Genomic DNA, 17,835 nt, shown 5'->3' with positions numbered 1-17,835 from the left:
TATTTATTGCCGACGTTTCCAGCAGTCTACACACTCTTCTCTGTCGCAGATTACAGACCGGTGCTGTGCAGTTTTCTGTCTCTGTTCACAGATTTCAGACAGCAGACAATGCAGACTGCAGCAGACTTCGAGGTGGACAGCAGGTCGCATCGTCGAGGTGGAGACACGCAGTCCAGCGCACTGCGCCCGTGTATATCTTTGTATTCAGCATTCTTTATACAGCAGATCTTCATTGTACACTGTCTCTTTCTCTCCCTTTTCTCTCTGCGTTCTCTCTCTCTCAGTCCTACGCTTCCGCACCGCTGCACTCTGACATGGTATCAGAGCAGTGTTTGAGGGCTGACTGAGCGCAGAATCAACCTGAAAAGGAGTTTCCATCGCGACACAAATTTGCGTTTTTTGCGTTTAAGGGCAGACAGGAGGGCTGCGCCTTGGAACAAGGCTGAAACGAGTGTGGGCGCACAGGAAAGGAGTACAGGTGGTGGATTTGCTGCTGTTTACTGCTGTTTGACGCGGAGGAAGTTTGAGTTTTCAACCTAAAAGTGCAGGTTTTGCTTTTTCATCGCCTCCGGCGGGTGAAGAAGCTTCGGGACGCGGAAGAGCCTTAGCAGGCTGAGTTTACTCAGTCAGAGGGGGCTGCTTTTGCGTTTGAGAAGGCATTGCAGGTGAAGATGTCTACAGAGATGGACTTGGAGTTCCAGGCGATTATGGACCGGAAGGTGCCTGTCTTACCGGCTCTTCCTACAGATCAGAAGCTCGACGGCGACAACTACCGCATTTGGCGCGTTATGATGTTGGCCATTCTTGAGTCCTATGATTTGGCGGAGTTGGTACAGGAAGATATTGACCGGCCGTCGGTAAGAGATGAGTCCAAACTCTCTTCCGATGCTCGTGCGGAGTTGGCCAGGGCCCAGTCTCATTGGGACAAACTGAATGCCAGGATTCGATCCTTTCTCTTTCTATCATGCACTACAGCCGTGATCGCTCACATCGAGCACTTGACGGTGGCTCGTGAGATATGGCTGGAGCTTGATCAAATGTACAATTGGATGACCCTGATGAAGAGGGTTTTTTTGGAGGTACAGATGCGGACCTTGTCCGTCAATAAGTCTTCTTCGCTAAGGGAACACATTAACAAGCTAAGGCAGCTACAGATGCAGGTTCAGAATGCAGGGAAGCCAATTTCCTCCGAAGACATGGCGATTACACTCTTGTCCCAGTTGCCGCCACGATTCGGTACATTTTACTCTGCCCTTATTGCTTCGGGGCGAGAGTCTACTCTTCGGTGGGAAGAGTTGGTTCCTATGGTCTTGGACCAAGAGGAACAGCTAAAGGGACAGAATGCTTCCAAGTCGGAGGCGTTGACAGGTCAAGCCTCTCAGAAGAAGGGGAAGGACCAAAAGAAGAAGAAGGGGGATAACAAGTCCAAGAAGGACAAGGAGAAGGACAAGGACAAAGACTCCACATGCCATATTTGTGGAAAGACTGGCCATTGGAAGAAGGATTGCCCTGACAAAGACTCGAAGGACACCAAGAAGAAGGAAACCAAGGATTCTGGAGTGGTGGCTGCACCCTCATCAGCTGCATTTCTACATTTAGTTGTCATTGACGACGCTTCACCGGATGCTTCTGATGCTGCGATGGCGGCTCCCCAATCTCGAGAGTGGATTATTGATAGTGGTGCCTCACGGCACATGACTCCTTCATCAGATGGTGTTGCCCAGCTGCGACCTTCGCGTGGGCAGGTTCTCATTGGAGACAGCTCTTCAGTTTCTATTGCAGGTCGGGGTAAGATGCAGCTTATTCCGGATGGACGAGGTGGCACCCATACCTCAGAGGTTTTGCATGTACCAGGATTAGGGTACCATCTCCTTTCAGTTCATAAGATTTGCTCCCTTGGTCTTCTGGTGGAATTTGACAGTTCTACTGTGCGAGTCCTTGATCGTGAATCGAGGAAGGTTCTATCATCTGGATATGAGGAGAACGGCCGTGGAAGGGATGACTCCATTTGAGGCTTATTTTGGGACGAAGCCAGATGTTTCTTACTTTCGGGTCTTTGGGTGTGATGCCTATGTTCACATTCCCAAGGCTCACCGTGACAAATTTGAAGCGGCTTCCCGAAAACAGGTATTTGTTGGCTACAGCTCCCAGTCCCAAGGCTACCGACTGTATGATCCCGTCAAGCGGGATGTATATACTAGCCGTGATGTGCGGTTTGTGGAGGTTCCGACTTCTACAACGGGTGAGGAGCATCCCGTTCTTGGAGATCCAGGGGAGAGTTTGGCTCCTTCGACAGTTCCACTGGAGCCTGTGCCGTTTGATTATGATTCTGTTTCTGACACAGAGTCTACTGTTCCACCGGATTCTTCTGCGGAGTTACCACCGGTGGACATTCCAAAGTCTTCTACTGATGGAGAACGACGAGGGGAGGTTCGGCCTCCTCCTCGCTGGGCCCGTGACACACTCCGTGATTCAGGGATCGAGGGGGTTCCTGAGGAGTGGGGACCGCAGGATGGTCCGCGGCGGTCACGGAGGCACCAGGCGCATTCTTCGGAGCTTGTTTGCTCCAATTATTGTTTGATGTCCCGAGTTATGCAGGATCGAGAGCCCACCTCCGTGAAGGAGGCTTTACAGTCCGTCCCATGGAAGAAAGCTATGGAAGCTGAGTTGGAGGCTATTGAGAGGAATGGCACTTGGTCACTTGTGCCACGCCCCCCGAAGAAGAAGGTCATTGGAGTCAAGTGGGTCTTCAAGACCAAATATCTCAGTGATGGTACTTTGGATAAGCACAAGGCTCGCCTTGTTGCTAAGGGTTTTGCCCAGCGCCCAGGGATTGATTGTCATGACACCTTTGCCTCTACAGCTCGTATGGCAACCATTAGAGCTGTTCTTGCTTTGGCTGGCCATAGGAGATGGCCTGTTTATCAGCTGGATGTGAAGTCGGCCTTCCTGAATGGTGATTTGAAGGAGGAGATGTACGTTGAGCAGCCTCCTGGCTTTGATTCTTCAGATGGGAAAGTCTACAGGTTGAAGAAGGCCCTGTATGGTCTCAAGCAGGCCCCGCGAGCTTGGAACGAGAAGATTGATTCGTTCCTCCAGACTCAGTTGGGATATCGGCGGTCCTAGGCCGATCCGCAGCTGTATGTTCACACTTCCGAGGATGGTTGTGTGCTGTTTGTATTATATATTGATGATTTGATTGTCACAGGTGATGATGCACAGCAGGTCCAGGAGACAAAGTCAGCTTTACATCGGACGTTCGAGATGACGGATTTGGGGCTACTCCATTTCTTTTTAGGCCATGAGATTTATCAGTCTCAGAGGGGGATCTTTCTCTCCCAACAGAGATATGTACAGGAGCTCTTGGTGACTTTTGAGATGGGAGATTGTCGGGCCCTCTCTACTCCTATGGATCCGAACTGGAAGGCCACTTCCCACTCAGCTTCTCCTTTGGCGGATGCTTCCCGCTATCGACAGTTGATAGGGTCCTTGATTTGGCTTCTCGACACGAGGGTTGATCTATGTTTTGCTGTTGGGCTCTTGGCAGGGTTCATGAGTGAACCTAAGACGGTGCATTGGCAGGCTGCTCAGAGGATACTTCGGTATCTGAGGGGGACGTCTGATTTGGGGATTCATTACCCCGCAGGGACAGATGGGTCAGATCTTGTACTTGCAAGTTGGAGCGACTCGGATTGGGCCGGTGACGTGGACCACAGGCGGTCTACAACAGGTTATTGCTTTACTTTGGGTGCAGGTGTTATTTCATGGAGTAGCAAGAAGCAGCCCACGGTAGCCCTTTCGTCTACTGAGGCGGAGTATCGGGCCGCATCTTCCACCACATGCGAGGTTGTGTGGCTTCGGAGATTGTTGGAGGAGGTTGGGTGCCCCCAGACTCGTCCTACATTGCTGCGATGTGACAATGAGAGTTGCATTGCCTTGGCAAGAAATCTTGTTTTTCATGCCCGGACGAAGCACATTGAGATCCAGTACCACTTCATCGGAGAAAAGCTTCTCGATGAGACCATCACTGTGGAGTATTGCAAGACGGAGGACAATCTTGCGGATTTGTTTACGAAGGCGCTTCCTCAGGCTCTACTTCGGCAACATTCCAGATCCCTCAGGCTTCTGCCCTGCCCAGGCTCTGAGAGGGGGTGTTAGAGAGATCACAGCCAGGCAGGTTTCAGCCTGGTGCAGTCCAGTCGGACTGCTGCAGTCGGACCAGCAGCAGTCGGACTGCCACATGGCAGTCCGACTGCCTGCAGCAGATTTATTCCAGGCTGCGCCCTATTTCTGGTGCCCCCTTCTAGGTGGTTTTTCGCCTATTTATTGCCGACGTTTCCAGCAGTTTACACGCTCTTCTCTGTCGCAGATTACAGACCGGTGCTGTGCAGTTTTCTGTCTCTGTTCACAGATTTCAGACAGCAGACAGTTCAGACTGCAGCAGACTTCGAGGTGGACAGCAGGTCGCATCGTCGAGGTGGAGACACGCAGTCCAGCGCACCGCGCCCGTGTATATCTTTGTATTCAGCATTCTTTATACAGCAGATCTTCATTGTACACTGTCTCTTTCTCTCCCTTTTCTCTCTGCGTTCTCTCTCTCTCAGTCCTACGCTTCCGCACCGCTGCACTCTGACAGTTCTGTTCTGCAGCGGGAGCGAAAATCAACTGGCGAAGGTCGGTTGGTTTCCTCACAGACACGGACTCTAGCATGGAGTGGGGCGCCCACCTGGGATTTAGATGGGCGAGCAGAGACCATTCGTTACCTAGGATTCTAGGTGGGACTCGACATCACTTCCGCCGAATAGTTTCTTCTAGTCCTCGATTCTATTTGGAGGAAGTTGACCTATTGGAGCATGGCTCACCTCTCACTAGCAGGCCGAGCCGTGGTGGTTAACCAGGTCTTCCTAGCGACGGCTAACAGGACGCATGGTTGAGGGAGCCTCATACAAATTTGAAGCTTCTCACATTTTGTTGAAGCTATTCTACAATAGATGACTGCTCATAGAACCTGCTTAGAGATACAGTAGAGTATAGGAATATACCTTAGTGAAGCTATTTCTACAAGAGGTGATTGCTTGTGGAACCTCTTTAGAGATACATTAGAGAAGCTATTTTGCAAGAGGTGACTGATCGTAGAACCGTTTCACAGATACATTAGAGAAGAGCAAAATAACACAGGCATCATCATAAGATCATGTAAGCACAACTTCCTTATGGTTGATAGGGTCCCAATCATCTAGAAGAGGAGTGGGAGGTTAAAAATGTTCAATTGCTCCTAAAACCACATACCATAATGGCTTTTGCACTTACCAAGCTTTTATGAGAGTACTCCATGTGAGATAATTAAAGCCATGAAGTTTTTAGTAGTGGAGCAACATGGAGGTCCCATTTGGAGGGATAGGATGAGAAGATAAAGGAAAGAAGAGAGATCAAGATAGAGTACAGCCAAACATAGTATAGAGTTCATTGATCAGGAGTTCATATGCAGTGAATAGACAGCTGATCACAAAACGATTGCTGAAGCAGGGAAAGCCGGACCAAACACAGCTGGAAAAGGATGGGAAAGGAAGATTACAGCCAAAAATCACAGAGAAAGGCTTGAAGATCCTGTTGCCCAACTTGCACAAACCCTAAAATAGGAAGATACAAGTGGCTGCAGCAAAAATACAGGCAGTTCAAGCATTAAATGCAGCCGTACAGGAATAAAATAATATAAAGAATCAAGACTAAGAAAGCTATATACAAAATATAGGCATCAAATGACTGAAACAGGCCGATTTTGATCAGGGACAGTGTTATGTCTTTGGACATCTAGATGGGCGCTAGTAGCATTGGTCACGATGGTTACTAAGTGACTTAGTGCGAATGCACTAAGAGCACTTAGGGGTTAGGGCAGTGGAGTCCTATAAATATGACTCCATGCCCATTGGGCACATTCATTGTGTCATCGACTCTTGGACTCTTGGCCCGTTGGCTGATGCATCCATTCATTGGGATGGTGTGGGGTGGTGGTATGGGACGCCAACCCTTGGAATGTGGTTGTGACCCAGAGTGTTGCTCACTCCCAGACTCGAGGGTGAGCTCATTTGGCTTTGATATTCAGCTCCTTTTATGGTTAGCTTGGCTTGCACTCATGATGTGAAACATAGAAAGCATCTCATTCATATATATATATATATATATAGTCCTCTATCTTTGGACTCTGGAGGAATTTATTCCTTTTACAACTCTAGGAATAGCCAAAGACATACAATGAAACACCATGTGATATGGAATAGCAAGGTGAGCTGAAGAGGCTTTCATTTGCAAACCCATTGTGTGGATGTGTAACATGAGTAATTCAGGCAAATATGGATCATCCATAGCTATGACATAGTTTGGCCTAAGCTCAAAGAAAATAGGTCCATTAGAGAGGGGAGAAATTGCAGCTCCTACAATCATGTCCATGAGTTCTACACAACGAGTATCTAATATGGCAGCCATACAAGACCATGTCTAAGCAGAGGAATGATGCCTATTGCTATGTAGCCAAGATGTAAATAGGGGTAGTCTTTTTTAGTTTGGTGCTTTTGGATTTTGGGTAAAACTAAGGGGAGTAAATTTACATGTTGATCTTTAGATATAGCATCACCTACCGTTAATATGTCTTGATTCTCTATATATAAGGTTGAAGCCTTGAACTTAAACAATTGTTGTTCTCCATATATTTGTTACGCATTGATCTCTGGTAAGATCCATTTTGAACTAGGATGAGCCTCATCGATGATGATTGTGAAATTGCCTAATGACTTGTACCCCGCTTAGACAATGTCTTGAACGTAGAACTGAAAAGCCATTTAGGATTTGCTGGACGATTAAGGAAGATGCTCGGAACGGCAAACACAGAGCCTACATGCCTTAGGAAGAGCAAAATCTCACAATGTCACTTACAATCTTTCTTCTCTTGTTGGTCAGTGTTTTTATTAGCTTTGATATCAATCACAGAGCAACGGAATATATTAGAGAATTGATAGAACTGAGAGAACTAATACCAGGCTTCACATGATTACAAGGCTAGGAGAGTAAGGGCTGGAAGATTTTAAGTATGTTTGTGTGAGTATACAAGGCTTGTTTATATAGCCACAAGAGAGTGGCAAGAATGATTACAGAGTGAGTGGGATTCTGTGAGTTGGAGCATGCCCAAAAAGAGACTTGAGTGCGCATGGAATATCTTTATAAACGGTAGAGAATAAGCTTAAGGTGGTCGACGTGATAAAAGGTCAGCTAAAGTATTTTGCACGCTTGGAATATGTTGGAAAGTGATGTTCAAAGCATCAAAGAAAAGTGACCATCGGAGAAGCCTTTTGTTTTTGATTTTGTTGGGAGCCTTTTTGGTCAAGTAGCTGGGGACATGTTGAAGGTTTGTCCTTATGGTGAAAATGACAAATTCAACAAAGATGCGAAAGACTTTGATTGCTTTAATCATGGCCAGGATTTCTCTTTGATAGGACGTATAGTTTTGTTGAGTTTCATTAAATATTCCTGAAGCACAGCGACAAATATGCAATGACGGTGTCGTGTTGTCTTCTTCACAAAGAATAGCTCCCCAACCATAATCAAATGCAGCCATGTAAAGGATTAAAGTGAGTCTTGTTGGGAGATGTAGTGGAGGAAGATTCTTGATAAGATTTTAATGTTGTCTAAAGCAATGGCACGAATTGTCTCCCATTTAGAATGACCTTTGCGAAGTAGAGAATAAAGGTCTTTGGTATAAAGGGCCAAATTGGGAGTGGCGGAATTCAGTCAATTAAGACGACCCAAAAGTTATTGTAGTTGTTTGACAAAAGATAATTCCGCAGGGAATTCAAGTATCTTTTCTAACACATGATCTTGAAGTTGAATTGTGCCATAATGAATTTGTAACCCCAAAAATTCAAGTGAGGTTGTAAATAGGATTGATTTGGTGGGAGAGAGAACCATTCCTGCATCTTCCATTGCTTGAGCAAACTTATAGAGATGTTGGATATGATCTTTGATGGTTTCTGAAAAGACTAATATATCATCTATATACACGACAAAAAGGAAACTTAGAGAAAATGGAATTTATCCATCCTTGAAAATAGATTGGGGTAGTTTTAATCCTAAGAGGAAGAATTGTCCATTGGTAATTTCCTTGTGGCACACGGAAACCAATTTTATAGCGGTCTTCTTTCTTCAAGGGAAGTTGTCAAAATCCTGATTTTAAGTCAAATTTGCTAAAGACATTGGCCTTTTTAAAAATTTTATTCAGGATGTCCTTCAAAAGAATAGGATGTCCATGGCCGATTAGATAAGCATTCAAAGGTTTATAATTAATCACCATTCTTTTGTGCCCTCTTTTTTGTATTGAATGTTTATTGGATCTAGTAGAGCTATCTTATGGCAATAAAGTAATTGGCTGCAAGTGGGTTTATAAGGTCAAGCGCAAGTCAAATGGTTCTTTGGAAAGATACAAAACAAGATTGGTTGCAAATTCTTATGCATAAACATATGGATTGGACTCACAGGAGTTATTTAGCCCAGTAACAAAGATGACTATAATTAAATTAATGATTGCCTTCGCTTTGATTTATGGCCAGAATTTATACCAAATGGATGTCAAGAATGCTTTCTTGAATGGAATATTGGAAGAGGAAGTGTACATGGAATAACCAAAAGGGCATATGTACCCTAAGTATCTGTATTATGTATGCAAGCTAAGGCACTATATGGGTTATAGCAAGTACTCAGAGGTTAGTGTAAAAAGATCAGAAGGTATGCTTGGCATGCCCATGGCGAATTAGTAGGTTCTATTAGACCTTTCTCTAGCAGAGTCTAAATCTCTTGCTTGCATAATTCTAAGTCATCGTCTTTTATACCTGAATGAACGCCTTTTGTTGGCTTAACATTTGGTTTAAGAGACAGTGGTATAGCATAAGTAGTACTTTTCTCTTTGAACATCAAAGGGTCTTCATGCATGAATGTACAAAGATGAGTAGTGATTTGATCAATGTTAGAATAATATTTTTTGAGCTCAGCTTGGATCCATTGTTTTGTAGAGCAAGCATTTTTTGTTGAGATGGTAACTCTGTCAAAGAATAGATGCTGCGGTCTATTTTGGGAAGTAGAGGTAGATCGGCTTTTTTACCTTGATAAGTAGTAGTGAAATGGTCTACCCAAAAAGTATAAGGTATCAAGTGTTGAAGAATATCAGTCCCAAGCAAAATATCATATCTCATTTACTTCATAAGTTGAATTTCAATAGGGACTTTTATGTGACCGAGCTGGAGATATGCTTGTGTCACAGGTATCAAAGTAGCCTTCTTATTGTTGGATAATTCTACTATAATAGGGCTTGTGGTTTTGATACAATGAGGAGGGAATAATTCATAGGGTGCAATGGTGAGACTTGATCCAGTGTCAAGAAGTGTATCCACATAGAGAGAAAACTGTGGCATATTCTTTAGTTGGACACTGATCATAGGGATTGGTCCTCCAGTGTTCGGAGCATTTACTTTGTAAGTAACCTCTTTAGAAGAGAGCTGGATTTGATTAACAGGTTTCAATGGATTTTCAGGAGAGATTGCTTGAGTTTGTAATTCTGCTAGGACTTCTGTAGTGTTCTGAGCTATAAGTTTTTGTCCTTTCAGAATTCTTTTCAATACTTTACATAAAGTGTGCAACTTCTCTTGCATTTGAGTAAAAGCATGCAACATCTCATTTCCTTCATGGTGAGTTGAAGTACTGACTTGATGAATAGATTGTATAACTTGAGGAGCTGTGCGAGGGTGATGCATTTGCTCAAGAACATGGGGAACAAACACATTAGCTTTGGTTTTTGTCTTAGTACTTAACATATCTGGTTTGGGTAAATCATGTGGGTTATGAAAAAATTATTGCCGCAATTTATCCTTGGCCTTCTCATTAGAAGATTCTTTAGTTGTTGAGGTGGCAAAAGTGTTAGATTCTGAGGGAAGGTGTTTTTCCTTTTGTTTTTGTCTAGAAGTTGATGCTCCTAGAAATACCTTATCCTTTCTTCGAGAAAACTATACTGAGTGTGCATTCACTAGTATAAAGTTCTCTAGATTAATAGGTGAATCAGGAGAAGCAGAAGAAGAAGTAGAAGCTTAGACCAAACTATCTCATAGCTATGGATGACCCATATTTGCCTGAATTACTACACATTTACACAATAGGTTTGCAAATGAAAGCCTCTTCGCTCACCTTGCTATTCAATATCGCATGGTGTTTTGTTGTATGTCTTTGGCTATCCTAGAGTTGTAGAAGGAAGGAATTTCCTCCAAAGATAGAGGACAGACTATTATTATGAAATCGGATGAAAGCACTCAATGCTTTTTACTTGATTGTGTCAAATGGTTAGAAACTGACTTACCACATGAATGGCAATTAGATATATCTTCTTTGAAGATGAAGGGACTCTTACCTCCAAGAGTTATCACTGTATAGAACATAAAAGGAAAGACTCTCCACTTACCTCAAAGAATTGTGAAAGATAATGCTCCTGACAAAGCTCAACTGCCCTTACCAAAACCACAGTTGAGGATTTCATCTCCTCAACGGGCTAATCAGTTAAAGTTTCATACTCAACCATGCTCTCACTCTACTATTCTCAATGGTATATGTCAGCATTGTAAAAAATTGATAGAGCAAGCTTCTTCCTCCTCCATTGTAAATGCTTTACAAGATTTTGAATGTGAGAATCATACATACAAGGCTGCCCCTTATCTTCGTCCATAGGATGCTACTTCCTTGACTGCAAAGCTTCAAGCTTCAAATTGGACTCATTTAGCATTACTAGGACTCATGGGCAAAATAAATCAACTTTTGACAATTTGTGAATCCACACTTCAACCATGCCAATAGATGGTAAAAACTTAAGCATCACAGATTGGTTCCCCATCACAGTCTGTTACTACTTTTGGTTTTTCTCCAGTAGTAGTGGCTACACCTGCTATTGGCTGGAATAGTTTTTTTGCAAAAAGATTGCAAAAGGGATAGGGTTCTCATTTCACTTCTCCCTGTCCTGGTACCTCAAATATGCATATGAAAATCTCATAGATAAAGGGAAGCAAGTTATTGAAGAGGATCCTACTGATCTTGATGGAAATTTGAAAGATCTACAACAGATCTACCGTCTATCTCTTGCTTCTGTGTTAAATGGTGCAAGTCCCAATACTAGTAAATCACCAAACTTATTTCAACCATCTCTTTAATCAGGTGACTCCGCACTTGACCTTTCTGAATATCTGGAATTGATGTTTCCAAAGTGGTCTGAAAAAGAATATCACATTGCTTTTGATTATGTTGATGAATGTATGATGGATAAAATTTGGCATCAAAAGGAAGCCAACAAGATTTTAGATCAAATGCCTTTGTGCCTAGATCCAACAGACACCTCTAAGGATGACAGAACACGATATGTGGAAAATCGTGTAAACTCCAGAGCAATGGGTGAAAGTATTGAACAGACACCAGTAAATGGTCCTTTTGATAGTCTATATGCTTGGTACTTTCAGGATCAAGCTGTCTTTTAACATTATGCATCCTACACTTTGTCCTCTTCGGATGAAGATGGAGATAGTGTGGTAGATGATGATTTTGTTCCCATCAACCCACATCGACTACCTATTATCAATCCAGGTACTGTTTCTCATGAGACACTAAATGCACATACTACTACTACAGATATTACTCCTTTCCATTCTGCCACAAATCATCATGTTGCTGTTAAACCACAATATGGTATTGTGAATGCTATTGCTACTTCTTCATCTCGAGCTACTCCCTCATACACTAGCTTCTACAAAAAGATTGGAGTGCTAGAAAAAATTGGATTATTTCCCATTTGGTCTATTGATGGCAAGTCTCTAGAAGAAAATAAATTGTTGATTTATATGATGTATGCATATGTCGGACAAAAGATGGTAGAAAAACCCTAAACAAATCGCATTGATATCCTCAATGCTATGATTCATGGGTTTGTAGGAGGATTGAAACAATGGTGGATTTCTATTCATCCACAAGTGAAACTTGCTATTGTTCAACATGCGGATCCAGTTCAACTTATTTGAACTTCTTTTAGAAGAATTGGTTGGTAATAAGTTAGATGATGTGTTAGAAGCTCGTGAAGCATTTTTCAAGTCAAAACCGTGTGACTTGAGGCAATACAAAGAATACTTGATTTATATGAGAGAGATGTTATATGAAGGACTTGGGGCCCATGATAATAGCATGAAAGAACACTTAGTCTATTCTTTCTCTGAACCCATTCCATTTTACTGCAACTAGAAAATGAAACAGGAAAACAAAGATTTTTCAGATAGTGTTGGCCAAATAATTCAATCCATAGAACAAACATTCAAAGAAGTCTGCCAACAACAGAAGATGATTGTTTTAAATCAAAAGTTTCCCACAGCTGTTTGTAAGACTACTGCTAAGTATGAAGTTGACATTGGTTGTCAATAGTGTTCCTGCTCATCTTCTTCTCTGATGATCATTGTAAGATGAGCATTATATATGTGTGTGTGTGTGTATGTGTGTGTGTGTGTGTGTGATGTGCAGGTTGGATCCTAAGGAGATGTTTTAGATTGATCGCTTGGGCAGCAACAAATAGTAGAAGGTTGATCATCGGTAGGAAGGTGTGCGGAAAACATCACCGGGGACTCAAACGCGCAAGTCTGACACCATGTTAGATGACACCATGTCAAAAGTGGGTGCAGCGGTGGAAGCATAGGAAACTATTGTAATAGATTGGACAACACAAGAGCATAGGAATACTGCAAAGAAAGAACTTAGAGATATGAGCAGGGAATGGAATCCATATACTAAACATGAGTCATGTACAGGGGTGAGTCACTCGTTGTGTGGGCACTGGCACTGGTTTTCTCTCTTGAATAGAAGCTGCACTAGAAGTTTACAATTGAATGAATCATTGAGGAGGAGGGAGCCCAAATAAATAGGTATAATATTATGCCCAAATGCATAAGGTCAGCCAGCAATAAAATAATCATAAAATGCTTGTGTCGGCGATAAAATGATGACAAAAAAGTTGAAAAAGACACAAAAAAAGGCACCAAAAAAATGCCTTAAATAATCTCCTATGTCCAAGTCACAAATATAGATGCATCTACTCATTCATGAGATGATTAATCTGCTAACATCTCTCTCTTGATATTGTTCTAGGGCTAGCAATCCTCGATTGGTAGGTTTGGCGTCCCCTTTTTAGCTGCATGTTTTACCTTTTCTACTTGCATTTGAGAAGCCGGATGGGATGAACTATCCTTTATTATTATGCAAAGTTGAGTGCATTGTCGACACTTAGGACCTTTGGGATTTTGTCGTAGTCGCTATAGCCCGACCTATCGTGGATTTCTATGTCGGAGTGACTTGGAATCTGTTAGCTTCATGGGATTTGTTGAATGCCAAAGTCCACTCATTTCTCTTTTTGCTTTGTGTAGATTATGTGATCATGGATGTAAGACGTATCTGCACTATTGTAGATGTTTGGAAGAGATTGGTGACTCTATACAAGATCTAGTCATTTGGGCATCGTCTATCTCTCGAGTTGAAGCTGCTACAGCTCTTTGTTTGGAGATTTCCCTATGATGAGGAGATTCAGGGTATACTTATATCGTTTGGTAAGGACATTTCTTTGGAGGACCTAGTTGTGACACTTCTCTCATATCTTTAATCACTGACCTATGATGTGTTGTACACTAGTCTTCTCACCTCTCGTACATGAGAGACTGTCCCTTGGGAGGAGCTAGTCCCATTGGTGCTTGAGCATGATGTGCATCATGGGGAAACAGATTTTGGCAGAGCCACTGGACATAGGCATGCTTTTGTGGCATCATTTGTGTGTAAAGGACAAGCCAAGTAGAAGAAACAGAAGAGAAAGAAGTCAGAGTCATCTTTAGACTTTGATACTGATTTTGAGGGGACGTTTAAAGGATATCCCAAGTGTCTCCATTGTGGGAAGACATGTGGGGTGGATTGACACTGGAGCCTCTGTTATTTGACACCAACTATTACCATTGTGTTAGTGTTTCCTCCATTCATCAAGTGGAGGACCATTCTTCAGTAGTGTGATCTTTTGTTTGCCTTCGCTCATCAAGAGTGGTGCATTGAGTCATGTGACTCCTCAAGGAGGCTTGAATCTTTGTCCATCACAGGGGTATAGTCATTGCAGGTGATATTTCTTTGGTGCCTATTAGTGGTGTTGGCACCTTGTTTGTGTTGTTTGACTCTTTATTGAGCTTTGTTTCGAAGGCCCTCCATGCATCGGTCTTGGGCTACCATATTCTCTTATTTTATATCCTTACTAGACTTGGGACCCCAGTTGTCTTGATTGGGTATGTCGTCTTTGTGGAGGATTATTCTTGAGGAGCCATTTAGTGGCAGGTTGGTAGAAGAGGGAGTTGTATATGCTCCATTCCCTTTCTTTGTCAAGGGCTTTCTGAGGCAGTTTTCCTTTGCTACACCCATTCCTAGTTGACCCTTTGTGTTCTATAGGGGGATTTCTAGGAACTTGAGGAGCTTCTTCAGGACTTAGAGTCTACTTTGGGCCTTTCTTTCATGTGAGGACCTCTTTGCTTTGTCATTGAGCTACCATCCCTTGTTGCTTGGCCCTTGGTCCTTGTTGTTTCTTTGTGAGTTATGGCGCCCTTGATAGCTCTTTACTATAGCCTCACAATTGGTTCAGAGGCATGGCTCACCCGTTCCTCACTGGAGTTTTGAGGAGTGATCCATTTGAGGCATCTCCATTTCCATCGCCCTATGGTGGCTACCTATTGGATTGGGCTTATATCTGGAGAGGGGGTCTTACTCCTTGGCGGGTATTTCTTATTGAGGGACTTGATTGGCTGTCTTCTTGCCACCCTTGGATCCTCATCTCCTTTGGCCTTTAATTGCATTCATGATTTGAGGGGGGTGCTAGCAAACATGTGACTTGTACTATTATTTCTTTCTTGAGAGCCTTAGTCAGAGTCGGATGAGAAGATTAGAGTCTTTCTCTATCATTTTATGTGCTTTAGGCACTTCAGATGGAGGATACATTAGTGCATTTCTTTTTGGGCAGTATAGGCTGTCGTGGGTGCCCATTTTATGGGCATGGCCACTTTATTGCCAATGGTGGCCCGAGTTTGCCTATTTATAGGTGGTCTACCCTCTCATTCATTCATTGCATTATTGTGATCAGTCAGCCAGCCCTCCTCACTCTCTTTCATTTCCCTACTACTGTTTGGCACCTACATTGATGACCATTGCAGCATTGTATCTATCAAGTATTGCAAGCAGTTTGTTTCTTCTCCCCTACGTTTATTTAGTCTCGTCTCCTCCATGTTTGCTTTTCTTTCTCTTCCTGCTGCACACTTTCAGAGATGGTTGAGTGTAGGGAGGCTGCAGAAAATAGGTTGGCTGAGCAAATGATGGATGAATGAGAGCTGGACAGCACATGAGAAGCCTCCATGAACTGAGATGTCCTCAGTTTTGAGGCGTGGACAGTAGTGGAGAGTGCTGAGGATAGAAGGAATTAATAAAGAATGAAATGATATAGTGATGAATGCACATGCCCTATTTATAGGCACAGAAGTCAATGAACTATCTAGGTGGCACCTCAGACTCTCTGAGGTGTTAACACACCCTTGCAAGACAAGTTGTAGATGGCCTGCACACATTGTAGAAGGCTCTAACAAGACACAAAATCTGCGTTCTCCATGATAGATCTGCACCAAACAGCAGTAGAGTGTGGTCTCCTCCTCATAGAACTTTTGAGTTCTCTTTTGGCAATGATACCGTGTGAGAGTGCGCAACGGAAGAGGAACATGAACATGGAGAGTGAAGGGAAGAGAGAGACCGAAGAGAAAGCAGAGAATGGAAGAAGAAATCTGCACGGAACTCAAAAGAATGCTGAATACAAAGTGGGCTAATCAGTCCTTGTACACAGCCAAAAGCATCAAAAGGCTGCCTGCTGCCTATGCAAACCTGCTCTCCAGTGTAGATGCAACCACTGGTCACCGAAAAAGAAAGGCACTGGGCTGTGTATCTAAAACAGTGAGTGTGAACACACTAAAACGGACTGGAAAGTGTAATATACCGAGATGCACACTCTAGAAAGAGCTGCCTCCTCTGTCAAAACACATGAAATGACAGACATACTGATCTTGTCCATTGATCACTGAAAAAAAAGATCCAATCAACATGGTCGTAGGCCTTCTCAAAGTCAAGAAGGGATATTACAAGTATGTTATGTCATAGCTATACCAGAGGTATCCATTCCCGAAAGATAACTATATTGTATACTTTACTAGCTGTTTACTCAGGTGTTCATTTAGGCTTCATCTTTCTGATGTATCCTTGTAGTCCTATACAGGACTTATTTTGGATTTTTATGTCGGGAAGTTGTTTCCTTGTGATGAATATTATTAAATACAACTTCTTGGGAGAAAGCTGCAATCTGAGAGTTGTGAATGAGATGTAGAAGATGAGATAAAGGCTTCCAAACAAGGACTTTGGGCATGATCTTGTATGTTATCCCTAAAAACTCGATGGGTGTCGACTGTCCAGTCTAATGTCTAGTCTCTCTTTACTTGAGAATGAGAATGGAGATCAATCAGTAGTTTGCTTGCATAGACTCTCGAAAGACTAGATAAAACACCTTCTCCTTGAGTCTAATAAGGAATACTGTATTGCATGTGAGGCCCTTGTTTCTCTTTCGGAGGCTCATGATGTTGGCTCTTTGTTTCTTCTTGGAGAACCTACTTATTTCATACTGTTCATGGTCAAGTTCATTGGGCCAATTCTAAATTCAAAAGTAAGCCAGCTGCACCTGTTCCTTGGCATGTGAGAAGGAGAATTAGAACTGAGCTGCTGGTGGCACATAACTGTTGTTGGTGGAATGGAACTCATGTTGTTTTTGTCTCCCCACTGTGCACCCAATTACGCAAATTGGTCAGACTGTCTGACAGAGGGGTTTCCATTTTTGTATGCTGTTGTTTATATAGTCATAACACTCAACTGTATCTGTCTTGTATGTTATGCACCTGACATCATGCTATTTGCTTTGCAACCACCAAATCTCACCAGACCTAACCTGCATGCATGCTTGTCGTTTGGTAATATCAAATGCTATCTGTACAGTGTGTTGTGGTTGGCTTAGAAAGGGGCTGGCAGCTGTAGAGAGTACTTTTCCACCCTACTTCAGTAGACAAATATTTATTTGGAGATTCTGTTTACAGGCTTGGCTGTTTGTCTACTTTATCTTGGTATGTAACATGTGTAGATGACTTCAAATTTATTGACTGCATGTATGGTCATTGATTTGGTTCGCTTGCAACAATATCTCATTTCCATTATATGGGATAATGAAAGACTATTCTAAGTGACATCACCAGAAGTGGAAAAGCACATCACAAGATGTGTTGTGGCAGTACAATGTGAAAGATGACGTTGATATCCCATTTCTATTTCTGAGCAGGTTGTGAACAAATATGGTGTCATCTTTGTAAGCAGTGCTGGTAATGCTGGCCCATCACTGAACACAGTTGGTGCTCCTGGTGGTACATCCTCAAGTATCATAGGCATTGGTGCATATGTCTCACCAACCATGGCTATTGCAGCTCATTCTTTGGTTGCTCCACCACCTGAAGGGCTTCAGTATACATGGTATATTTGTATTCTTGAAACCTTCCACAATGAGTACAGTTTTGGCTAAATTTTCCTTTGATTGAAGGTGAGGGTAAGTGGTGTAAATGGATGAATGTTTGAGCTTTTACATGAATGATTGCCTGCTCTAGTCTGTAACGGAGATTGCATTAGTAG

At 42.9% G+C, this 17,835-nt stretch overlaps 1 protein-coding gene across 3 annotated transcripts in view; it reads left to right on the top strand.

The window, feature by feature from the left end:
- TPP2 (tripeptidyl peptidase ii) overlaps positions 1-17,835 on the top strand; it is a 176,562-nt gene that overhangs the window by 71,963 nt on the left and 86,764 nt on the right. For all 3 annotated transcript variants that reach the window (XM_087701392.1, XM_087701391.1, XM_087701393.1), the window contains one exon: positions 17,492-17,679. In XM_087701392.1, coding sequence (XP_087557518.1) covers positions 17,492-17,679 — 188 coding nt within the window. The remainder of the gene's footprint in view (positions 1-17,491; positions 17,680-17,835) is intronic.

The sequence above is a fragment of the Lygodium microphyllum genome, chromosome 20, assembly GCF_053477565.2.
Source record: "Lygodium microphyllum isolate KBCC chromosome 20, Lygodium_microphyllum_v1.1.10, whole genome shotgun sequence".
Taxonomy (NCBI): domain Eukaryota; kingdom Viridiplantae; phylum Streptophyta; class Polypodiopsida; order Schizaeales; family Lygodiaceae; genus Lygodium; species Lygodium microphyllum.
The sequence above is the reverse complement of the archived record's forward strand: the minus strand, read 5'-3'. Positions and strand labels throughout refer to the sequence as shown.